Below are 25,090 nucleotides of genomic sequence, written 5' to 3' on the forward strand. Positions count from 1 at the left end.
AATTCAGCAACAGCGACAATCCCTGGCCACAGCGGGTTTATAGTCTAGAAGGGGGGAGACAGACATCAGAACAAGTAAACAAGCATCACTATAAATAGAATTATAGATCTATACAAATCAAAACAAGTACATATATACACAAGTGCTGTGGGGTGGGGAGGGGGAGTAAAGCAAAGGGAGCGAGTCGGGTCGATGGGGAGGGGGAGCTGAGGAAAAGGGGGGCTTAGTCTGTGCAGTTACTGTGGGCAGAACACTGCACTAAGCCCCATGTGAAGGAGTCACCCAGAGAGCTAATCAGGTGGATCTGTGTTCCAGAAACAGTTCCAAACAGAAAGCATCAGATCAGCCAGGCCAGCACCTTGTAAACCCACCCTGTTAGGGCAAGTAATGTTTGCTGCTGGGCTAGTGCTAAAATGCCAGCCTTGTTCAGTTGCTCCCTGGGGGCCTCAGGAGAGGGTAGGAGAGGGAAAGGCCTTAGTTCCTGCCAAGAGATGGGTCTCTCTCTCTCACACACACACACGCACACAGGCACCTCAAGGGGTAAAATGTGACAACCAAGGGCTCAAGACTGTTGGAATAGGCCCATCCCATTTGCCTATTCCAGAGAACAGTCTGCCTGCATCTTCTGTACTGTACTGCCAAATACACTTTGGAGGCTCAAGTACTGATGGCATTTATTAAGTGCTTACTCAAGTACTCCCACTGAAACACATGCATCTGCCCCCAGAAGAAACCGGGCAAAGGGTCCACTTTCAGGTCACGCTGCCCTGATGTCTGAATCACGCTCTGCCACTCTTAGGCTCATCTGGAAGAAAACACCATCCCAGTGATCCCAGTTGCCCAACAGTGGCAGCCTTGATCTTCCCACAAGCTCCTCTTGGGACTCGAAGAGAACACAGCTCTGGAAAACGAACTTGGCCTGAGTTCCCAGGGCTGACCTCTCCTACTCTATCCTCGGGTCAGCCTGCTCCCTGCCGTCCCCGCCTCCCCCGCTATTCTTCTCATCCATCATTAGATACCCAGACTGGTGATCCACAGAGCTGTCTGTCCTGGGGGCCGGCTTTAGTGCAAAGCAGTGCACTGAGTGCTGTGTGGAGTTACAAAAAAGACAAGGTCTGCGTCCTCAAGGGGTTAATAATCTACAGTCCCTCTCTCCACCCTCAAGGTCACAGAGAGGGATGCTACAATACCAGTATAAAAGCTATAGCAGGGCCTACGGGTAAAGCTCAAAAAGCAACAATCCACCCACAAGGTTTTCAGAGTTAAAGGACAGGGACATAGAACACGGCTGGGGGGCTGGCTTGATTGATTTGGGAGGGAAGCAAGGAGGAAGAGGGAAAACATGAGAAGGCTGCATGGAGGAGGTGGGCTTCGGGTAGGTCTTGAACACTGGCAGAGGAGGCGAACTCCTCGCTCCCGCCTCAGGAGGGGAGGTGAAAGCACGTGCTGGGTTGGAGCTGGAGAAGAGACTGGTTAAGACATAGGGGAGGGGGCAGAGGTGGGGGGAGAGCCTTAAAATTCCCACCCAGCATCAGCTGGAGAGCCTGGCTGGTGCCTCCCCAGGACCCCCCAGGGGAGGAGGGGAGTCTCAGGGGAGGCCCAAACCAGGGGTACACACTACAGCCCACCCGGTCCCCAAAACTCTGACCCCACAGGACACCCCTCTCGCTGCTCAGAGCCAGGTCTTTCTCCCCACCGGCCCCTAGCCTCAGGTCTGACGCCCACTTGCTGGAGTCTCTATATGAGGCCGATCTGTAATAATAATAATAATAATGGTCGTATTTGTTAAGCGCTTATGTGCGAAGCATCGTTCTAAGCGCTGGGGGGGGGATACAGGGTGATCAGGTTGTCCCACGTGGGGCTCACAGTCTTAATCCCCATTTTACAGATGAGGTCACTGTGGCCCAGAGAAGTGACTTGCCCAAGGTCCCACAGCTGACAAGTGGCTGGGTCGGGATTCGAACCCACGACCTCAGACTCCCAAGCCCGCGCTCTTTCCACTGAACGACGCTGCTTCTCTGTCTGTCCTTCCCAAGCGCTCAGGCCAGTGCCCTGCACACAGTGAGCGCTCAATAAATACGACTGGATGAATGAGAAGGAGGGTGAGGGAGAGGAAGGGGGTGGAAGAGGACGCCCCTTCCTCCTTACCTGCCGCTGGGCTCCCTCTCGGCTCAGCTTGGCTCTGGCGGCGACCTCGGCACGGCCGCCCCTTTTATGAGGGAGGCTGGGCGGATCCGAGCCCGGAGGGGAGGGGAAGGGAAGGGAAGGGGGGCGTGGGGAGGAGAAAGAGGATGTGGACCCCCGGCGAACTGGCTGACCTTCCCTCCGCCACAAGAGCCACAGGAAAAGCCACCCTTGCCCCCCGCGATGCCCGGAAGGGAAACTGAGGCCAGGCAGCCGCGCCGTCTGAGCCTCCAAGCCGGGAGGGGTGGGCCTCTGCCTCCCGGCTAACCCCTCGCCCTCAGGAGACTCCTTCTCGACAAAGACGCCCACCAGCCCCGATTTAAGTTCCGAGGCGGAGAAAGCAACGTTTAGCAGCCCTGGCCGAGGGCAAGCTGTGTGTGTGTTCAATCAATGCAGCTTCCTCTCCGCGGAGGGAGGCCCTCCTCCCGCATCACACAGAAAAACAGAGGCGTTCAGACCCATAGAGACCGGCTCCAGGGGCACCGGTGGCCCCGTTTTCCAGCGTCCTGATCACCTCCTCCCCTCCCTATCACCTCCTCCCCTCCCTCCCTCTTCACATTGGAGAATCCAGCCCCGGATGCCATCCGACGGAGGGCATTCCCCCCGTCAGGCCAGGCACAACTCAACCGGGGCACAATTTTCCCGCTGCGTTCAGTTCCAGGTCTGATAACGTCGGTCCACCTCCTTCCTCCCACTGGGCATTCACTACCACCCAACAGTGCTTTGCACATAGTAAGCGCTTAATAAATGCCATTATTATTATTATTCTCCTGTAAGGCCCGTTTTCAGGGCAAACAGAGCCAGGGGCTTACATGCCTGGCCTGAGGGCCAGTAGCGAGAGAGGGATTGGGGGGGGACCATCCATCTGTTCCCAGACCGATGGGGCTAAGGGAGCGTTTGGGGCAGCAAAGTGGTGTCTAGTACTGTGCTGACAGTTGCCAACCAGCTAGACAGCAGAGTAAAGGTTGCAGCCCCAAGAATTATCTGCCCATCTTCCCTCACCCTTCCCTTTCCGCAGCACCCAAGCCTACAGCACCTTCCTCCCTGGTGGCTGCACCTTCCTCCACTTTCTGTCAGCTCATTCCAGGTCACACCTAAAACCAGAGAGTTCCTGGTAGGTGGAGCGGAAGGGAAAGAGATCTCTGTACACGGGGTGTTTTAAAACTGCATTTGCTCCCGAAAGGCTTCTCAATAATAATAATGATGATGGTATTTGTTAAGCGTTTACTATGGGTCAAGCACTGTTCTCAAACAAGCTAACATGCCTCAACGCTACCCCCTTAGAACCTAGATCCACCAGGGCCTGGAATGCCCCCATATCCTACCCCTCCTCTTTCCTGGGAAAATTTGTGGAATCAGGAGCAGGAGAGTCAACCAAGGTGATTTGTGACTCTTTGGGCTTCTTGGGAGTCAACCCTGATGTTGAACTCTCTGAACCTGCTTCCTAAAAATACTCTACATCTATTGTTTTATGTAAAGATGAAAGAGAAAACATCACAGGATCAACAAAAGGACTGAAAATCCTGGGAGTTTCCTTGGGCCACGGTGTTGGAGGCCCCCTCCCCAGGCCATAAATCAAGCTGCTTTGTGGCATTCAATGTAACGGAGTTACTAGAATCATTTCGTACCCTGGACCCTGAGCAGGAGCCTTGGCTCAGTAACTCTTCCAGAACAAGTGGGTCCAGGGCATAAGCTAAAAGAACGGAGCTCAGCCCAGCCAGAAATCAGCCAGAAAGTGAAGGAAACAGCTGGAGGAAAGGAAGATGACTGAGCTAGTTGGTCACCAGTCGCATTTATCATCAGTGCCCTAGGGAGGCCAGGTGGGTCTGCGGGGAAGGCTTAATGCTCAATGGGAGATCCCTCTAAACGAAAGGAAGAGTCAAGAACCTTGGTTTGAAGAGCTCCCCAGGCACAAAGCAACAGTGCCCTGGTTTCCATTTGGCACTGGAGGTGGCATTTGAGCCTGTTATTACCTTCAAGTACAATTACCAGTATAGACTGCAGGGAAGCTGGTAGATAAGGTCATGTTGGGCCCCTCTTGTGACTCTTACTTGCTTGGTTTCTGTTCCTACTGACCTATTGAGGACTGAAACTGGGGAAAAAGGCTGAAAGAGCAGGGCAGACACAACATCCATATATATATGAACTAGGGATGAATATATATGTGTGTGTATATATATATATTTATATATATATATATAATGATGGTATTTGTTAAGCACTTACTATATGCAAAGCACTGTTCCAAGCGCTGGGGGGATACAAGGTGATCAGGTTGTCCCACACGGGGCTCATAGTCTTAATCCCCATTTTACAGATGAGGTACAGAGAAGTTAAGTGACTTGCCCAAAGTCACACAGCTGACAAGCGGCAGAGCTGGGATTAGAACCCGTAACCTCTGACTCCCAAGCCCGTGCTCTTTCCACTGAGCCAGGCTGCTGCTTTGTAGTACGTGGGACAAAGGGATGACTCCTAAACCAGCCCAAAAGAGGATGTTTCTTATCCTAAAAGCTCAATGGGAAAGGACATCTCTTACCCACCTGTTTGCAAGTCACTCATTCAAGTCCGGGAGTTCCTCCTGCTGGCCTAGACCAAATTTCTCTGGCTTCAGTTTCAGCCCAGGCTCTCACTGTGTCATCCCGGGGACAAGGAGTGCAGCTGGTCACCATCTTCTGTATGACCGTCCAGTGGTTTCAAGATTATCACGCGGCCCCCCGTTCAGCTCACTTCTGAGGTTCAGGAGGATTTGGGTGCAGACAGCGATGGCTAGGCTCTGGAGGGCGCTCTCAGCATTTCCATTCTGAATTCTAGATTCCGTTTCCAGAGCTGAATCATCAGCACAGATGCACCCTCTCGTGACCAACGGGATCAGAGGGGGATAATAATAATAATAATGATGGTATTTGTTAAGTGCTTACTACGTGCAAAGCACTGTTCTAAGCACTGGAGAGGTTACAAGGTGATCAGGTTGTCCCACGGGGGGGCTCACAGTTTTAATCCCCATTTTACAGACGAGGGAACTGAGGCACAGACAAGTTAAGTGACTTGCCCAGTCACACAGCTGACAGTGGAGCGGGAATTTGAACCCATGACCTGATTGGGCTGGGACTTGTGGTCCCAGGTTTCTCAATCAGGTGCACCCTCATCTGGTCAGAAAGAAGGGGCGATTCAGGGCCAGCTTTTTTTTTTCCTGGACTTCATGAGTTGTTTTTCATTTGAGAATTACTGAGCATTCAGGCAGGCTCAGTAATACCCATACCCGTTTTGCAGATGGAGAACCAAACCCATTTTGCAGATGGAGAACCAAAAAGTAGGAAGGGTGAGAAACTCTGATGCTCAGCTTAGAGAGAGAGAGAGAGAGAGAGAGAGAGAGAGAGATGTGTGTGTGTGTGCGCGTGTGTGTGTGTGTGTGTGTGTGTGTGTTTACACCCCTCCCTCAGGGCAGCTTTCTAGCACCTGGCCCCAGCCACATCTGAAGCTCAAGATCACTGCCAGATTCCTGGCTGAGGTGGAAATACCTCCAAACAGATCAACCAGGTTTATCAAGACCAGTAACTCAAGTCCTAATTTCCCTGGAGCATCAATAAAGGGTTCCATCTCAAACTAGTCAGTGGGCAGTCATATCCTGTTCTTGTTCTGAGCCCTGAACTGAAAGTGATGGAGAAAAGCAGATGTCAGGGACATGCAAAAACCCAACAGGAGGAGGCAAGTAGAGAGGATGACCAAGTCACTGACTGGTTGGCAGGAAGATGGGGGAGGTCAGGGAGGTGATAACTGTAGTGTGGGAAGCCCCAAGCAGGCGATCAGAGTGCTATTCCCGGCTGTATGGTCCTGTCCCTCTCCCTTCAGCTCACATGCTAGCATGAATCCACAAACACAGGACCAAAGAGTGGTGGTTCTTTGGAACTCCTGCTTTAGAGCACTTATAAAGAGTCCTGTCTCTTAGCAGCAGTTGGAGAGCCGAAGACAGATACACCCACACATACCCGCCCCCTCCCCCCCCCACCCTTCCCCCCACAAGGGTCAGAACACAGCACAGTTTATACTCATGGGAAACAGTTTGTCACCCAGTTTGTCCAAACATGAGTACCTTCTCAAGTAAGAAAAGAGTAATATATTTTCTTCTTCTTCTGTATGCTCTAATTTAAAAATTTTCAAACTAGGGGGGAAAAAGGAATCCTTCTGCTGCCCCTCAAATGTGGCAAGCTGAAGGGCTGGAAAATCAGACATAACACGTGTGGTAAAACCCATGTGAAGGCCAGATGTTTCTTTAACATGTGGACTGATACTGAGAAGGCAGGTTGGGGGAGGAGGAGAAATGGGACATCACGTTATTCATTTAGGAAAAGCCCCTCCTCCCCCATCAATCAGAACTCCTCGGCTTCTTGATCCCACTGTACACTTGGAAAAGCTGGGACACAGGCAGGCCAGGCATCTGACTTCCACCAGCACGGGAAGCCTGATGCAGAGCCAAGAGCAGCAGCCTGCACCGACCTTCCAAGTAACTATAACACCCCCGGGCATGGTGGCAGGCTGGGAAACAGTAGCCAATTTTGACACCTGATCATCCCACCAAAGAAACTTTAAACTCTTAAGCTCCAAGAAGTATAATCCTGCAGGGGATCGAGCTTTGGTTGGTGGTCAGACAGAGCTATGGAACCAAATGTCCAAGCGATTCAATCCTCCCCTTGGCACCCTGGCTTTCCCTCGCTGCTGAAAAACGCTATTGGAAATCTCATGGTTAGAAACCACAGGGACCCAAGCCCTGGGGTGGAGTGAGAATGGCACTGGAGAGGTGATTCCCCCAGGCACCCCATACGCACACACCCCAACCACAGCAGATGAGTTCCAGGCGTTCCTCGAGGCACCTGGTGGAGACTGAAGCCAACTCCCATCTCTGAAGAATGGTCGCTGCCCCCATCTACGCTGGTCCGTCGGTGGAGCTGTTTGGGCCTCAGAGGTGGGGCAAGCATCTTGCGGGCCGTCGGGCTGTGGGCGTAGCCCAACTGTGGCTCCAGGATAGCAAGAAGGATTGTCAGTCTCAGGACAAGGGGCCCACACCCCCGAGGTCTCCTCTGTCACTGGGGCTTTTTCCAAAAGAAGACTTGGGTGAGGTTCCTCTTCTTGGTGCTGGCTTGGCACGACGGACATTTCTTAAGGGTCTAGGGGGTATCAGAAGGAGGAGACGTGTGTTATGGAAGGTTGACCCGACATCCTCCAAAACTCATCTGCAAGTGGAAAAGGGGAGGGCGCCCCAGAACCTATGTCCCTAGGACCTGCCCCACATCCCTGTCCGACAGGGGAAACGGCTTGGGGCTAATATGGCATTCAGGGTTGAGGTGTGAGATAGCGCCAAGGCCCATGAGCACAGGAAGAGAAGGCGAGGGGTAGGAGAACCAGGTAGAAGCTTACACTCTTGCATAATAACGGGGAGGAAAAATAGAGATGGGGGGAATGTCACAGAGCAAAGGCCCTAACGAGCCAGGAGTCACTAATAGTCCAGAGAAGGAAGAAATGTGCCCAGAGTACAAAGTTTTTGTGGACCTGTTTACGAAAAGCAGAAATGGGAGGGGTCTAGGAAAACTGATCAGCGCTGGTGGGAAAGGCAGGCTTGGTCACTGGCAGGGGAATGATTGGTTTCGGTGAGGTCTGACTTCAGCCCAACCCACGAGGTACTGCTGGGGCGGCACTCCTATCAACTCTCGGGGTAATTTCTTCCAGGTGAGGATTCTGCTCTCTAGGGTGGAAGAGGGGCCTCTCAAAGCCTCAGAGTGCCAAGGCCCTGAAAGCTCAGTCATCCTCCCTGCTCCCTCATCCCCACCTCCCCTTTTAAAATTTATTTTATGGATTTGTCAAGCGCTTACTATAAGCCAAGCACTGAACCAAGTGCTGGGATAGATACAACCTCATCAGGTTGATCACAGTCCGTTGTCCCTTGTGGGGCTCACAGTCTTAATCCTCATCTTACATATGAGGTAACTGAGGTCCAGTGAAGTGAAGTGACTTGCCCAGTGTCACATAGCAAAAGGCTGTAAACTCATTGCGGGCAGGGAATGTGATGGTTTATTGTTGTATAGTACTCTCCCAAGTGCTTAGTGCAGTGGTCTGCACAGTTAAGTGCTCAATAGATATGACTGAGTGAATGAATGAATGAAATGGCAGGGTTGGGATTAGAATCAAGGTTCTTCTGCCAGGTGCCTGCTCTATCCAGCTGGTTCTCACTAGGCCATGCTGCTTGTCTTGCCCCAAAGCTCTCCTTCTTACCTGTGGCCCAGAAGGCAGAGGCAATGGTTTGAAGAGAATCGCTTCTCCAGAGCTGCTGAGACCTCTCCCTCTTGGCCACCCCCTCCCAGCCTTGCAGTTATGAGGCCATTTGGCTTCTTTGGCTTCCCTCCCAAGGCTGGGAAGAGTGGTCATCTAACTAGGGGTGAAGGAAGGGTCACAGTACCCAGACAATTGGGAACAGGTGACTCAGAACTTCCACCCATTTGCCTGGCTTACATTTTCTCTTCTCATTCTTTCAGGTCCCCTAGTTTAGTCAACCCAGAAAGCTTTGTGCTGTTGGTATCACCCAACCTATCTTGTTCTCAGCTTAAATTTGATTTTTAGTTTGCACAACCCAACTAGAAGTGACAAGGGACACGAGTGAATGCTCTGGCTGATGGCTGGGGTTGGATGGGCACAAGTAGAGCACAGCTGGCCGGCCGGCCCACCCGGGGCCTACTGCTAGCAACCACCCTACCCTATGCTACCGCTAGTGACTTGCCCAAGGCCACACATCGGACAAGTGGAAGAACCGGCATTAGAACCCATGGCCTTCTGACTCTCAGGCCAGTGCTCTATCCGCTATGCCACGCTGCTTCCCCAACCTCAATGACCCTGCAGAGACAACAGAGACAGGAGTTGTACGAAAAACTAGTCACGCCAACCTTGAGATGCTGTTGCCAGCATGCCTTGCATGAATAGAAGTTACATTCCTGGCATTGAAAGGGCACAACATCCTCAGCTTTGCAACCTGGACAGTGGAATCCTTCTGGAAGAAGAGAATGGAGGAACAGAGAGGGACAAGAGATGGTTCTCAATGACCCTCACACGGCTATCATTACCAAACCCTATTTGTTTCCGGGTAACCGGCACAAGACTACAGCCCACCCTCTGCTTCCTGAGGCCACATCATTGCGGATTATGGCTAAATCTAAAGAAGCCCACTTAATCCACCTTCTCTCACCTCCTTATAACTCTCCCCCAAGCTTGTATTCAAATCAAAAGGACTCTGGAAAGATGAGTAGGAAAAAAAAAATACATCAATTACCTTGCCCTTAGGTAATACAAAATTTTAATCAGAAGGTGACTAAGCAAAGGGATTAGCCAAATTCCACAATTGCACACTCCCAAACTTCCAGCTTCTTCAGTCTGGAACTGGAAGGAAAAAGGCCTCCCATCTTCCTCCTCATCCTCTGTTTTTTGGGATTTTGTTTTGTTATTTTGTTTGTTTGCTTGTTTTTAAGGTTCAGGCACTAAGAGCCATCGATACAAGATTCTCTGCAGCTTCTTGCTGCTCTTCTGCAGCTCTGACTGAACTGTCCTCCCAAACTGCGTGCCCCTCCCTTGATCCCACTTGCCATCACCATTAGCCCAGTTTGGTTCCTAGGAGTAGGGCTTGTAGTTGCAGATCCTATAAACTTTGGGGCCTGGGGGTGCCAGGGACACTGCCAACACTTCTGGGCGTGGCTGCACAATCCCAGATGGAAACTCCAGGGCACAGCATGTATTTCAGAGCCCTCCAAATACGCCCCGACTGGAATCTCCCTCTGAGGCAGTAGCTGGCCAGACATTAAAGGGCCGATCCGTATCCAGGGGGTGGGCGGGGAGTGGGACACAGCCCCTGAACTCAAAATTCAAGAAGCTGAATTTCCTGTAAGACACGAAAAAGGATCAGAGCCCAAACTACCCAAGGCTGCATTTACTCACTCCACCCCGGCTCAGTACGGCAGGGAAAAGTGGGGATCAGATCGGGCTCTGGAAGGACCCGAAAGTGGCCAGCTGCCTCTGGAATTTCTGTAAGGTCCGATGTGTTCTGTTTACAGCAGAAGGTGGAAATTTTGCTTTGCGTTTTCTTGCACTTCTCATTCTTTTTGGTGTCTGGGGAGGAAAAAAACCAAACAAGTGGTTAGAGAATGAGCGGTGGCTTAGAGAGACCCTGACTGCTGCCATGGAACATACCAAGTTAAAAGTGCTTAGCACAGTGCATTGCAGCCAGAGGACGATCAAATATTAACAATAATGATGACGATAATAATAGTGGTTACTTGTTAAGCGCTTACTATATGTCCAGCACTGTACTAAGCGTTGGGGTAATTACCATACAATAAGATCAGACCCACTCCCTGTCCCACATGGGGCTCACATTCCAAGGTGGAGGGAGGAAAAACATGTACTGAATCCTCAATCTACAGATGAGGAAACTGAGGCACAGGGAAGTTTATTTAAGGTCACCCAGCAGGCAAGTGGCAGAACCGGGATCAGAACACGAGTCATCTGACTGCCCGGCTCTCGCTCTTTCCATTAGGCCGTACTGCTTCTGGTAGTAATAAATAAATTGTAAATAAGTAGTAATAAATGCTATTACTACTAGTACTACTACCACCGCCATCCCTTCTACTACCTTCTACTAAAAAGGTGTGGGCATTTGTGCACACGCACACCCACACGTTTTATGAAAGATTCAATGCCAAGTCCTGGGCTGGGACAGGCTCAGTTCCTAGGAAGGACCAAAATTAATTGTGAAAGAATCCAGGCCCAAAGGCTGAGGATCCTCATGCAGGCGGTCTGAGTAGGAGGGTCAACTTCTCAGAAGCAGAGCGGCCCCTACGTCGGAACGATTGGGGTCTGGGAGGGAGAGGAGGGAAGACCGATTGATTTCCCTCATACTGGAGGGAGTCGATGGACTCTTCCGCTCTCTCTAAGGGTCGCCGGATGAAGGGTTGGAAACTACAGCTCCACCCGGCCACAGGAATAATTGATCTGTTGCCTGCTGTGCGGGGTAGAGGAAAACTGGGAAGGGAGAAGAAGGAAGAGGGGAAAGATCCTGCTTCACGTGGCTCAATCAGAACACAGAAGGAGCCTACACCCTACCTTGAGAGGGTCCCGCTGCAGCCCCCCGTGCTGGGGGTATAGGGCCGGGTGGCTCCTCGGGGCTGCCGGGGGCTGGGTCCTGCTTCCCCTCACTGGAACTCATTCCTGTTAAGTCCCGGCACATCTGGCGGAACTGCTGCTTGTGATGAGGGCGGACGAACATGGAGAACCCTGCAGGGAGGGAGGCAAGCCATCAGGGGTAGAAAAACCCATTCCCATACTTGGTTGGGGTCGGGGAGATGCTCCCGAGTGGGAGGAATATTAACTCGTCTCCCCCCTTCAGGGTCTGGTGGAATTCATCCTAGGACAAGGGTGGATGTCGTTCTCTTATGAGAACAGTCTGTTTGCTATAGAGGGGCTGGCTCCTTCCCCAGCCTCATCTCTCTCAGGCTGGATTGCCAATCAGAGGCATGCTAGACTGGGCCAACATGGCAGAGTTCTGGACAGCTCGTTTCAATCCAGTTCCACAGAGCGAGGGGAAGGATGATCTTCTAAGAACATCCCTTGGGGGGGTGGATGGGGGACTCCATCCTTGCCCAGGGATGAGGATTTAATGCCAGATGAAAGTGATGTTTTCTCCAGGGCTCTGAAGAGGTAGCAACCCCAGATCAGAGGAACTGCGGCTTGGCCCGTGGGGTCTGGAGTTCAGCCAAATGGCCTGGCACCCCTGTTTTGGAGGCCCATTTTCCAGACTTACCATGGTCACTCTGAATTTATTCTGTTTCCCAGAATATTACCACTCCCACGCAATTCAGGGCCATCCAGAAACTTGTCAAGCACACCCTTAATTTCCTCATTCGTGCCACCGATAAGATACTGAACAGAACTGGCCTTGGGACCAATCACTGTGAGACACTTCTCAGGCTGACCAAGAGCCGCTGAGCTCTATCCTGTGGATATGCCGCTCAAACCGGACACCCACGCACACATCTGACCACTCTGTAGTCAAGACCTCTCACTGGTGGCTTCAGGGCACTCAATCAGTTCCCTCCCAACTACCTAGCCTCTCCCATTCTACCCCGCCCACACGCTTTGCTCCTCTAACACCAACCTACTCACTGTACCTTGATCTCGCTGTCAAGCGCTTGCCCACGCTTCCCCTCCTGCCTGGAGCTCCCTCCCCTCTCATACCCGACAGGCCACCACTCTCCCCATCTTCAAAGCTCTATGAAAGTCACAGCTCCTCCAGGAAGTCTTCCCTCACTGATCTCTCATCTTTCCACCCTATTTATTCTCTCTCCCTTCCGCATCACCTGTGCATTTGGGTCAGTACTCCCTAAGCACTTTAAAACTCACCCCACCCCAGCCCCACAGCACTTAAGTACATATCCTTATACGCTGTTGCTTCCCCTACCTGTAATTTATTTTAATGTCTGTCTCTCCAACTAGATTGTAAACTGAAGGGCAGGGATTGTATCTACCGACTCTATTTTAATTTCCCAAGCACATACGTAATGCAGTGTTCTGCACATAGTAAGCACTCAATAAATACCACTGACTGACTAACCCTAGCTTACTCCTATTACGTTCTCCTTGGCTACCTGGCCTGTCGTGATCATAAAAATAAATGAAACTGGCCTCGCAGATTTTTTTCTTTACTAAGCCATTTTAGATCTTGGTGGGGGTTTTTTTGCTATTTGACATGGCAGAAAACCAATGATTAACATTCACATTAAGCTGCTGGGGTGGTTAACTCTTGGTGGGATCCTTTGTCCCCTGCAAAAGGACACAACATATACCACTTTTTAAACCTCTTGCCCTCCAGAAGTTCTCCAAATTAGAAGCTTAGTGTCTTTGTAGGGAAAGCTGCACAATCCTTAGGTACCGCGGCCTGCAGACCATCAGGCCTGGCTAACTGAAATACAGCTCAGTGGAAAGAACATGGGCTTTGGAGTCAGGGGTCATGGGTTCAAACCCCAGCCATGCCAATTGTCAGCTGTGTGACTTTGGGCAAGTCACTTAACTTCTCAGTGCCTCAGTTAGCTCATCTGTAAAATGGGGATTAAGACTGTGAGCCCCCCGTGGGACAACCTCATCACCTTGTAACCTCCCCAGCACTTAGAACAGTGCTCTGCACATAGTAAGCTCTTAATACAAGCCATTATTATTATTATTATCCACCCGTCTTGGTTTTTTTCCAGGTATTTTTATACTACTCCTTTCCTGATTCATGTCTGGCTTTCCAACTTTCCTTCACAAGTTGGATTTCTGCCAGTCAATCAGTTTCCTTTAGAAAAAAAAAAAAAAAAAAAAAGAACACTCAAAGAACTCCCAAATAATAAAGTCCCCTGAACTGGCCCCTTCGGTTTCACTCTAAAGGGGATTTACGGGAAAACAGAGTGAGTAGAAGCTACCTCAAAGGCTCTTGGGGGAAATCCACTCTCAGTTTCACCTTGACCTTTCCACACCTTCGTCTCCCGGGCTCCAAGCAGCCGGCTGCCAACTGGACCAAGAAATTACTTGTCACAGGGCATGGTGGCTTTTTGCTAGAGCCAAGGAATCTCCCTGCCCCGTCGGGGAACGGCCAGTGAGCGCCGGGACCTCGAAACCGTGAAACGGGGCACGTTTCCCGTAACCGAAGTGGCGTGCGATACTTGCTTTCCAGCAGGTGGAAATCCTCAGGTTTTTCCGTGGTGAGGGCAGCTATCACGGGCACCATCGCCTCGTAGTTATCATCCTTCTTGTACGTAGAGAGGGCCACGTTCAGCTGGCTGCAGCCGCTCTGGCCAAGTGACCTCCGGACATCCGCGAGGTAAGTGGCCACTGCTGCCTGGCTGCTCTTCTCCGGGGGGGCTCCAGGCTCTTCCCGGGAGCCTGCACTCGGCACGTGGGGGCGGCTCACTCCTGAGACGGGGAAGAGACCCGAGAGGACGATGACCACGGCGACTTCCGACAGGTGACCGCGGCCTGGCAGATTCCCACACGCAAAGTGGGTCAGGAGAGCGGTGTCTGCAGACAGAGTGACGTCCGGGGGAGCCCCCCAGTCCCCCTTTGCATTTCTGCCGCACTTCCTGTCATGAAGCGTGTTCCAAAGAGCTCAAACCATGACAAAAACATCTGCATGCTGAAGAATTATGTCAAACCATTTAGCTTGCTGATTTTGGCCTATAAATATTTGTTAGTAAGATGCACTGCCATTTCCAGTCTGAGGATTTAAAAGGAAAAAAAAAAAGTAACCCAAGTTTACGGAGACTGTACCAAAAAGTCCCCATGACTAATGTGTTTATTTTCCTCTGAGTCTGCTTAACTGGTACCTGCTGTGGGGAAGAATTTGGGACCCCCTCTGAGGGTGAGGTTAGGGAAGACTTGGCCAAGAGACCACATACCTTTGGGCAGCAGCAGAGAGGACAAGTGGGCTCCCCCCTGGTTCAAGTGGGTGTCACAGTTCAGCTGTTCTGATGAGCCTTCAGAGAAGGTTATCTTCGGTTTGGGCTGCTGCTTCTCTTCTAAAACCAATACCCAGACTCAAGATGAGCAACTGAGAGCTTGCAACCCTGTGGGGCTGTGAGATGGGCAGGCGCCCTCGGAGCCGAGGCCTTGGTGGAGGAAGAGGAGGAGACCCTGACTGCCCTGTCTCCAGCAGGCCCTAGCCCAGGCGCTGAGCTTCCTGCAGTGAGCAAGTGATACAGTGTCAAGGGAACACAAGTAAACCCAGTTTAGTTCATTTTTAGGAAATCCAGTTTTACTTTCAGACAGCTCTGGGGAACAGCTTCAAGTCCTGGGCACTATGGGGAATCACCTGGCTAAGATGTTGATTGACACCCAATTCCCCACCCCAGTGATACTGGTTGGGTCGCCATGCTGGGAAAAGTTTACTTGTACATAAAATGGCCAGAGCAGAAGATAATGTACCGGTAGTGGTACAGGACTGCTTTGCTTGCCAATGATCGACGTGGCTTCTTTGGGAGCCTTTAGCCTTTCCCTGGCTTTACCAGCCTTTCTCGGGTTCAGGAATGTGTTTGTGGTCCACCCCCGTCTCACTTTAGCATGAAACCAAAAGCCATATTTAGTGTGGCTCTTTTAGGAATTTTCCAGTACAACCGAAAGCCACACACTTCGCTCCTCTAATTGCCAACCTATTCACTGTACCTCGATCTCATCTACCTCGCCATTGACCTCTCGCCCATGTCCTGCCTTGGGCCTGGAACGCCCTTCCCCTTCATATTCAACAGACGATCACTCTTCCCACCTTCAAAGCCTTACTGAAGGCATGTTTCCTCCAAGAGGCATTCACCGACAAGGCCCTCATTTCCTCTTCTCCCACTCCCTTCTGCGTCGCTCTTACACTTGGATTTCCACCCATTATTCACCCCTACCTCAGCTCCAAAGCATTTATGTACTTATTCATAATTTGCTTACTTATATTGATGTATTTATTTTTATGTTAGTTAAGCGCTTACTCTATGCCAGGCATTATACTAAGTACTGGGGTAAATACAAGCTAATCAGTTGGGACACAGTCCCTGTCCCACATGGGGCTCACAGTCTTAATCCCCATTGTTTACAGATGAGGGAACTGAGGCACAAAGAAGAAGTGACTTGCCCAAGGTCACACAGCAGACAAATGACGGAACTGGAATTAGAATCCAGGTCCTTCTGACTCCCAAGCCTCTGGCTCTATCCACTATTCCTTGCTGCTTCTTTATCTGTCTCCCCCATAGACTGTAAGCTCACTGTGAGCAGGAATGTGTCACCAACTCTGTTATACCGTACTCTTCCAAGTGCTTAGTACAGTGCTCTGCATAAAGTAAGTGCTCAACAAATAAAACTGATTGATTGATTCAACCCCAACCACTGGGCTTCCTTGATCGGTGATGTTTTTGCCTGGCACCTCCTGAGGCCCCAGAACATTGCTTCTGCCCCCGGAACAACTCATCCCCGGAGTCGATAGAGCCCAACACCTCCCTCTCTAATCTCGGTTGTGCTGAGTTCCTGGGGAACTGAGAAATCTCAGCCATGGAGGCCTTTGCTCTTCTACTGGCTGATACACTAGGTTCTGAGCTCAGATCTTATTTTTAATTCTCATTTCTGCCATTTCCCAAGAAGGCTCAACTGGATTAGAGCCACTCTGAGTTTACAACATTAAGCTGCCACTGTCTTTGGGGTTTCAACGGGACGCCTCAGGATGCCCGAGGGCCTCTTCCCTGCCCACAGTCGTCTCAGACAGCTGCTCACATGGAAGCCAATCTGGCGGCGGGACTCTGGCAAGAGCTGGGAGGAGGCGGGGAGGAGCAGATCCTTCCACCTGCCTACTCCCACATGATGTCTCCCACACAGCTGGCTGTCGTGGAAGCAGTTGGGCTTAGTTGAAAGACACGGGCCCAGGAGTCAGAAGATCTGAGTTCTAATCCCAGTTCCGCCACTTGCTTGCTATCTTGGGCAAGCCACACAACATCTCTGTGCCCGTTTTCTTAACTGTAAAATGTCAGGGTGAAATACTTTAGACTGTGAGCCCTGTGTAGGACACAGACTACGTCTGACTTGATTAACCTGTATCTACCCCAGCGCTTAGAACAGTGCTTGACACCTAGCAAGCACTTAAATACCATACGAAAAAAAGGTGGGGAGGGGAGGAAGACAACAACATCCTCTGTTCTGACTCCCGCCTGGCGTGACTCAATAGGAGGACAGTGAGTGGTTCAAATCGAGGACCTCAAAATCAGGTCCATTGTCACTGAAAGACATTAAATGGGGAGGTTTTTGAACAGGCCACCTAATGAAACACATATAAATTAGTGACGGTGTATTTCTTGCAGATTGCCAAGTCACGAGGAGCAAGTCGCACCAGCACCCATTTCGCCAAGGACTCAAAACCTGAAGAGGAAGGTACGTGGAAAGAGGGGTGGGAGGGGGAGGAAGGAGAAAAGTGAGTGGATGACAAGGGAGAACTCTTGGGAGAGAGCATTCTGGATTTCTCCGAGGTGAGGAGGTGATAGGCTGGAACATCCCCGAGGCTTCTCTTCAGCTATGAACGGAGAACACCCTGTGCTAATCAACTGCCTAGGGGAAGCCCCCTACGATACCCGTGACTTCCTCCCACTTTTGAGATAGCCTGGCCACTGGTGGCTAGGGAAGCAGCGTGGCCTAGTGGATAGAATACGGGCCCAGGAGTCAGAAGGACCTGGGTTCCAATCCTGCTCTGTCACTTGTCTGCTGTGTGACCCTGGGCAAGTCACTTTCACCACTCTGTACCTCAGTTCCCTCGTCTGTAAAATGGGGATTAAAACCATGAGACCCACATGGGATTTGGACTGTGTTCCACTTGATTAGCTTGTATCTATCCCAGTGCTTAGTATAATGCCTGGCATGTAGCAGCGCTTAAATACTATTTAAAAAAAAACTGAATCGGCTCCACCCACCCCTCCACCCCGCAATGAAGCAGAGTACAGGGAACGGGGGTTCAAACTTGCCTCTGGGGTGTGGACCAGGTGCTCCTTCTACTCGCAAACCATTTGTCACTGGGCTAACTGAGAGCCACTCACCATCCAGGTCTTCTTGGGCCAGCTGCTCTCTCTCCTGGCGTGACAGGCTGTGCTCAGGTTTGTAGCCACAGCCCTGACCGGTCAGTTTCCAACATGCTTCCTCAAATTGCTTCTTATGGTGGGGCCGGACAAACTGATAAAACTCTATCGTGCAGAAAGTCAGGAGAAGCAGCCCATTAGCCCCAGCTCACGGGCACCATCCCTCTTCAGAGCAGCCCGACACACTCCCGGTGCAGTTAACGAGACCACCTTATTGAGAAATCTAAGATTTTGTGGATGCCATTGCCTGGGGGGGGTTGGCACAGACCCTCTCCTGCTTGGAGATGGGAGTGGGAGAGGTGTCTAGGGGGAGGGTCTGGTCAGTGATGGCAAAGTCACAGAATGAGCAGTGGGATTGGGAAAAGAACTCGGTCCTCTTGAGACAGTCTGCTCCATAAGAGCTGAGCACTTGATTCCCGTTTAGAGAATGATCAACTGGGATCACTGACTGACTCTTTGCCAGTCACGCTGAGTGTCCTCTGGAGTTCCCTGCCCCGACAACAACTCTAGGAAGCACTAATAGCTTCTTGACCCACTGAGGTTCCCGGATTTACTGGACTAAATTCAGTCCTCGCTCTCATTAGTTCACATGGAAACAGACTTGGTCTCTCATCCTGCAGGGGAGGGCTAAATAAAGCACGAGAGGTAGCAGATGTGATAAACCAACATCTCCAGAGGAAAGGGTGATAGATGCCGGGGCAAAAGGAAGTAGGCCTTCAGTACCTCGGAGCAGGCTGCGTTTCTTGGGGTCCTCCACAAACAGGGAGCTGATTTCTGCCAGAAGAGTGTTGAAGTTGTCTGTCGCCTTGTACTGCTGCAGGGCCCGGGTAAAGAGGCTAAAGCTGGCCTGACTCAGGGACTGCTTCACCGACACCATGAATGACTTGGCCTTGCCGGCCTGCTCCCTGGGAATTGGCCCCTGCTCACCCTGGAACACAATAGAGGCACCTGGGCATCCCGGGATCCCCAGAGACACACGCAGTGCTCAAAGCAAACCGATTCCACTCATTTGCCCTTCAACAGCTCCCATGTAGAGAGGAGTCAACTAAGGAACAGACCCAAGGTCACCCAGGGAGCCTGTTGCTCTGCCAAGGGCAGAACCGCGAGTTCTGCTTCCCAGATCTCCTCCACCAGGCTGCTCTCGGGGAATCTCTAAAGCCTCTGCGTTGGACAGCTATGAAACACACTCAGGGCTTGGGGGCATTTTATTCTCAGCATGGGGCGAACTTGGGGCAAGGTGGATGTGGGGCTGGGGATAAAGTGGCAGATATACATGCTGAAGAGGAACACATACACACCCCCACCCCCATGCCCTCCTCACCCCCTCCAGGCTGGGGAGGATAAGACCCACCCAGATACCCACACATGGGCTGGGGAGGATGTCACAAGGACAAACACATGCAAAGGGTTAGGGGCACACAGAGGGAGAGCAGTAGTGGCTTGGCACAATCCCTGCCCTGGAGGAGCTTGAAAACTAAATGGAGGAGTCAGAATGCATGAAATGGACATATATACCAGGGTTAGGAATGGGAAAAATAGCTATAAATAATAGAATGACTAAACAAAATGAAAATTTACAAGAACTGAGGGAAGCGAGGGGATGGCTTGTCTGGGAATATTAAGGAGATTACACAGGGACTATGCTCTTGAGAAAGTGGTGTATTTTGAGGGCTCGGAAGAAGGGGCTGGATATAGTTCAGTGAAATTGAAGGTGAGGGAGGGCATTCCAGCAGGAGGGAAAGGCATGAGCCATGGGATAGAGGCAGGAGAGTCTAGAGTGCTGGAAAATTAGAAGGAGGGGTAAATGAGCCAGGGGGTGGTGGCAGAGGAGAGCAGATAAGTACAAGTTAGTGAGCTGACAGAGAGTCTTGAACCCAATGGTTAGGAGTTTTGTTCTTTGTTCTGATAAGCTGGATGATTAATTAACCCACAAACCCCTAGGACCCTGCCAGCAGACCGAAACAAAACACCAAAGGAGCCAAAAAAACCACCCCCGAACTTCCGTAAATGTTGTGGTCGCATCAGATTTTTGACAGCAAACAGTTTTCTACTTAATTTGAGACAAGCTGAACCTGGTCTGTGACCCAGACCTTCCAAGGTCAGCAGGCGTACGGGGTCAGCAGTCAGGCCCTCAGAGGGCTGTCCGGCTCCTGGGTTCTGTCCCAGTTCCAAGAGGTTGCAGTCTCCTGATCTGCAACGGGGGCAGATGGCTTTCCCCAAGGTGAAGAAGCTGCTGCTCTGGAAGCCCAACCCACACCCCGGGAGCAGACAGGGTCTTCAGAGGAGCAGTGTGGCCTAGTGGATAGGGCCCGGGACTGGGATTCAGATGACAAATCCCGGCTTGGCCATTCTGCATGACCTGGGGCAAGTCACTTCACTAGGCCTCAGTTCTCGCTACTGTAAAATGGGGATTCAATACCTATTCTCCCTCCTACTTACAATGTGAGCCCCACGAGGGACCCGGTGATCTTGTATCTACCCCAGTACTTAGTATGGTGCCTGGCACACAGGAGGTGCTTAAATACCACAATTATTCCACAGCACTGTGCCTTGGTGTTTGGCACACACATACCAGGCTGGCGACGATCTTGATTTTCTTCCTGCCTCCTTTCTGCTCATCTGACAGCCGTTTCTCATATTGGAGGGACAGTGTAGAGAGACGGTGAGCCTGCACGAAAAATAACAGACACTCTCAGATCTTTGGACTACTGTAGGCTTCCCTCGAGTCAGGGATTGTCTCTACCAACTCTATCATAGTGTACTCTCCTGAGCATTTAGCATGGTGCTCTGCACACAGTGAGTGCTCAAAAAATGCCACTGCTTGATTCCCCCCAACCTAAGATTTCTTGGAAAGAGAAGCGTGTTGAAGAATGGGGTGCCTGGGTGTTCTCAGAAGCATGAAAATGGGGTCCTGGAAGGCGGCCCAGCTGTTGAGAAAGCCGGGCTCCCCTGAGCCTACTTGGCAGACTGAACCCAGCCGTACCCAGGCTATCTTTGGGGTCAGAAGAAGCTGGGCTTCTGGAGGGCCTGGCTGCAAATAAACAGCGAGGGAGCTGCTTCTTCTGAACAGCGTACTGGGCTTTGGAGAATCACAGCTTCTCCGGGAGACATCTGGCCAAGCAGAGGGCTAGGCAAGGTGGAGGTGCCAGAAGGAAGGAAAGAAGCTGACACCAAGCCCGCCGTGCCTAAACACTTGGCCTCTCCTGCCCGTCCAGCTCGCTGGGCAAAAGTTACCTTCTCTTCCCCGGGCAAGCGGTCGGCCTCGTCCGAGTCCTCCCTTCTCTTCTCAGTGTGATCCAGGGCGGCCAAGAGTCCCATGGGCTGACTCCGGGAGGAATTCAGCTCCTGCTCGTATTCCACGCACAGGCTGGCCGTGCCGTCCCCGTCCCCTGGGGGTCCTGGGCAAACGCAGGGATGACAGATGACCCCTGCTCCCTCAGAAATGCCAACCGTGCAAATCCCTCATTTCCACAGGCAGAAGGTTTGGGGCTCAACATAGTGGGAGTGGGCAGAGGGGAATGGAGGGATGAACTCTCTTTTGAAACGCTCTTCCTTTCCCCTAGAGAGATTCCTCAGCAGAACCCAAATAAATCCCCTAATCTGGGGGCAGATATCCTCACCCTACCTTGATCTGAGGCTCCCACAGCTCTTCTGAGTCTGCTGGGACAGTCTGGCACATTTTCAATGGAAAACACGGAGCTCATAGAGCTCCAGGGTCAGAAGTGAAACCTAGTAGACTTGGGAGCTTTGCTGACCTTGCGACATTTTCACCCAGGGGTGGGAGAAGAGACCTTTTTAGAAGCTTCCCGTATTTCCTGGAGAACGATTAGGTAAGAGAATGTGGTCAGGTTGTCAGAATCCTGGAATCTGCCTCGGGAGATAATTTCACAGGCCAGATCATGCTTAGTCTCCCTCTGCAGTCTACTGTGAGAGGCTCTGTGTGGTCTCGGTGCTGTGTCTTTCCTTGCATTCCTACACAGCAGCCTTGAGCTCTTTCGCTCTCAAGGCTCCAAGTACCACCTCTACTTGGATGATTCCCAGATCTACCTCTCCTTCTCTGCAGTCTTGCATTTCCTTCTGCCTCCAGGAAATCTCTACATGGACTTCCCGCCAGCACCTTCAGTTCAATGTGTCCAAAACTGAAATTCTCACCGCCTCCTTAACTTTCCTATCACAGTTGACACCATCCTCCCTTTCTCTCTCGCCTATAATCAACCATCAGCGTTTTCTGACTGCAGAGCATTGTACTAAATGCTTGGGAGAGTCCAATACAATAGAGTTGAAAGACTCTACCCCTGCCCACGAGGAGCTGATGGTCTAGCCTTAGCACTATCCTTGACTCCTCTCTTTCAACCCCATATTTGGTCAGTCATCCAATTCGGTGGTTCCTTCCTCCGTGACTGATCCCTTCCTTTCCAATCGAATGATCACTGATCCAAGTACCTGTCATAACCTGGCTCGATTACCGCACCAACCACCTTGCTGATCCCTCCGTGTACAGCCTCTTCCATCTCCAGTCTGTACTCCATTCTGCTGCCCAGATCATTTTTCTAAAACTTTGCTCTGCATAGCTCTCTCCACTCATCAAATGGTTGCCCATTCCTCTCCTCAAGCAGCACAAAACTCCGGACTACTGGCCTTAAGGAACTCAACCAGCTCTCTTCCTCATCATCGCCATCAATAATAATGACGGTATTTGTTAAGCGCTTAATATGCGCCAAGCACTGCTCTAAGCACTGGGGTAGATACAAGGTAATACAAGATAATCAGGCCGTCCCACGTGGGACTCATAGTCTTAATCCCCATTTGACAGATGAGGTAACTGGGGCACAGAGAAGTTGAGTGACTTGCCCAAAGTCACACAGCTAAGTGGCAGAGTCGGGATTACAACCCACGATCTTTGACTCCCGAGCCCATGCTATTTCCACTAAGCCATGCTGCTTCTCATGAATCAAGTGCTTGGAGATGTAAAAAAAAAAGTCTGTTACTCCTCTCCCCATCCCAGCCACCAGCTCTCCACATGATTTTCTGTCTGCTTGGGAGGCACCCCAGCACCATTTCCCTCCTAGTTATCTATTCTCCCACTACACCTCAGCTCTTCATTCTTCTCAAGCTACTCATTGTGCCACATCCTCATCCCTACTGCTATTGATCTCTTATTCACACCCTCTCTCCTGCCAGGATCTCCCTCCCGCATCACATCCGGCAGACCACTGCTCTCCCAATGTTCAGAGTCCTTCTGAAGCCACATCTCCTCCAGGAGGCCTTCTCTGATTAATCCCTTATCTCTTCACCCTCTACCCAGCCCCCACAACTGCCACTTCAGCACTTCTACGTCACCAAACAACTGGGTACTCCCGCATACCTGTAAGCACTTATGTGCAAATCAATCAGTGTTATTTACTTGCGTGCTTACTGTGTGCAGAGCACTGAACTAAGCACTTGGGAGGGAGTTGATATGCACAATCCCCACCCTCAGGTAGCTTAACAATCAATCATATTTCCTGAGTGCTTATGTACAATCCCCACCCTCAGGTAGCTTAACAATCAATCATATTTCCTGAGTGCTTACGGTGTACAGAGCACTATACTAAACGCTTGAGAGAGTACACTGTAAGAGCTGGTAAAGACGTTCCCTTCCCACAGTGAGCGTATAGTCTAGGGGAGGAGATAGGCAATATAAATAAATTACAGATATGTACATAAGTGCTGTGGGGCTGAGGTGAATAAAGGGTGCGAATAATAATAATAATGGCATTTATTAAGCGCTTCCTATGTGCAAAGCACTGTTCTAAGCGCTGGGGAGGTTACAAGGTGATCAGTTTGTCCCACGGGGGGCTCACAGTCTTCACCCCCATTTTACAGATGAGGGAACTGAGGCCCAGAGAAGTTAAGTGACTTGCCCAAAGTCACACAGCAAGAATCCAAGTGCAAGGGCGATGCAGGAGGGAGTGGGAGAAGAGGGAAACGAGGGTAGAGTCAGGAAAGGCCTCTTGGAGGAGATGTGCCATGAGTGCACATCTGAGAATGGGAAGAGTGATCGTCTGTCAGATACGAGGAGGGAGGGCATTCCAGGCAAGAAGCAGGACGTGGGCGAGAGATCGGCGGCGAGATAGACGAGAACTAGGTACTGTTAGTAGGTAGGTATCAGAGGAGTGAAGTGGGTGGGCTGGGTTGTAGTAGGAGATCGGAGAGGTGATTGAAGCTCTTTAAAACCAAAGGTAAAGAGTTCCTCTTTGATGGAGAGGTGGATGGGCAAACACTGGAGAGTCTTGAGGAGTGGGAAAACACGGACTGAACGTTTTTGCAGAAAAATGATCCAGGCAGCAGAGCGAAGTATGGACTGGAGTGGGGAGGGACAGGAGACAGGGAGATCAGCAAAGAGGATGATGCAGTAATCAAGCAAGGACAGGATAAGTGCTTGAATTAATGTGGTGGCAGTTTGAGTGGAGAGGAGAGGCTGGATTTTAGCCATGTTGAGAAGGTTGAAATGGCAGGATTTAGTGACAGATCGAATATGAATTGAATATTGAATATCTTACCATCTAGTGGGCATAGCTTTATACTCCAATGCTAGATTCTTGAGCGCAGGGACCATTTTTGCTAATTCTATTGTACTGTCCCAAACATTTAGAACAGTGCCTTGCACAGAGTACGTGCTCAATAAATACTGATGACTGATTGCTTGTTTGGCATTTTGACCTGGTTTCTAATCTATGTGGCTTCTGGTTGAAAGACACTTTATCCTCTGCATTTCTGCCACACAGTGAATCTCTTAATTCTGTCTCTATCATCGATGAATCTCCCTACCAAGCCCTCTTGACACCTTGAATTTGAGAGTGCTTTGATTTTGCCAAAGCACTTTCATATCACTTCTCATGTTGTCTTCGCGACATCCCTGCGAGGTAGGAAGAGGATGCAGAAACGTGGAGACAAGAGAGGAATAAATTGGTATTATTCCTATGGTGAAGTTTTGGCCTTGTGGAAAGAGCACAGGCCTGGGTGTCAGAGGACCTGGGGTCTGATTCCAGCACTGCCACCTCCCTGCTATGTGGTCATGGGCAAGTAACTTAACTTCTCTGTGCCTCAATTTCCTCATTTGTAAAATGGGGGCTTGATACCTGTACTCCTTCCTATTAAGAATGAGTCCCATTTAGGATAGGGACTGTGTCTGAACTGGTTGTCTTGTACCAACCCCAGTGTTTAGAATAGCGCAGGGCACATAGTAAGCACTTGACAAATAGCTCTGT

The 25,090-nt window shown here is 50.8% G+C and overlaps 1 protein-coding gene across 1 annotated transcript in view; it reads right to left on the bottom strand.

Annotated features, from left to right (window-relative positions):
* Positions 1-6,292: 6,292 nt before the first annotated feature.
* Positions 6,293-25,090, bottom strand: part of RTEL1 (regulator of telomere elongation helicase 1) — an 81,910-nt gene continuing 63,112 nt past the window's right edge. The window contains exons 27-36 of the mRNA XM_038750304.1: positions 21,075-21,238; positions 20,413-20,508; positions 18,564-18,768; positions 17,802-17,945; positions 14,646-14,765; positions 13,918-14,163; positions 11,320-11,490; positions 10,156-10,326; positions 9,114-9,217; positions 6,293-7,346 (exon numbers count right to left, since the gene is read on the bottom strand). Coding sequence (XP_038606232.1) covers positions 7,263-7,346; positions 9,114-9,217; positions 10,156-10,326; positions 11,320-11,490; positions 13,918-14,163; positions 14,646-14,765; positions 17,802-17,945; positions 18,564-18,768; positions 20,413-20,508; positions 21,075-21,238 — 1,505 coding nt within the window. The 3' untranslated portion in view covers positions 6,293-7,262. The remainder of the gene's footprint in view (positions 7,347-9,113; positions 9,218-10,155; positions 10,327-11,319; positions 11,491-13,917; positions 14,164-14,645; positions 14,766-17,801; positions 17,946-18,563; positions 18,769-20,412; positions 20,509-21,074; positions 21,239-25,090) is intronic.

Source organism: Tachyglossus aculeatus, chromosome 8 (genome assembly GCF_015852505.1).
Source record: "Tachyglossus aculeatus isolate mTacAcu1 chromosome 8, mTacAcu1.pri, whole genome shotgun sequence".
Lineage (NCBI taxonomy): Eukaryota > Metazoa > Chordata > Mammalia > Monotremata > Tachyglossidae > Tachyglossus > Tachyglossus aculeatus.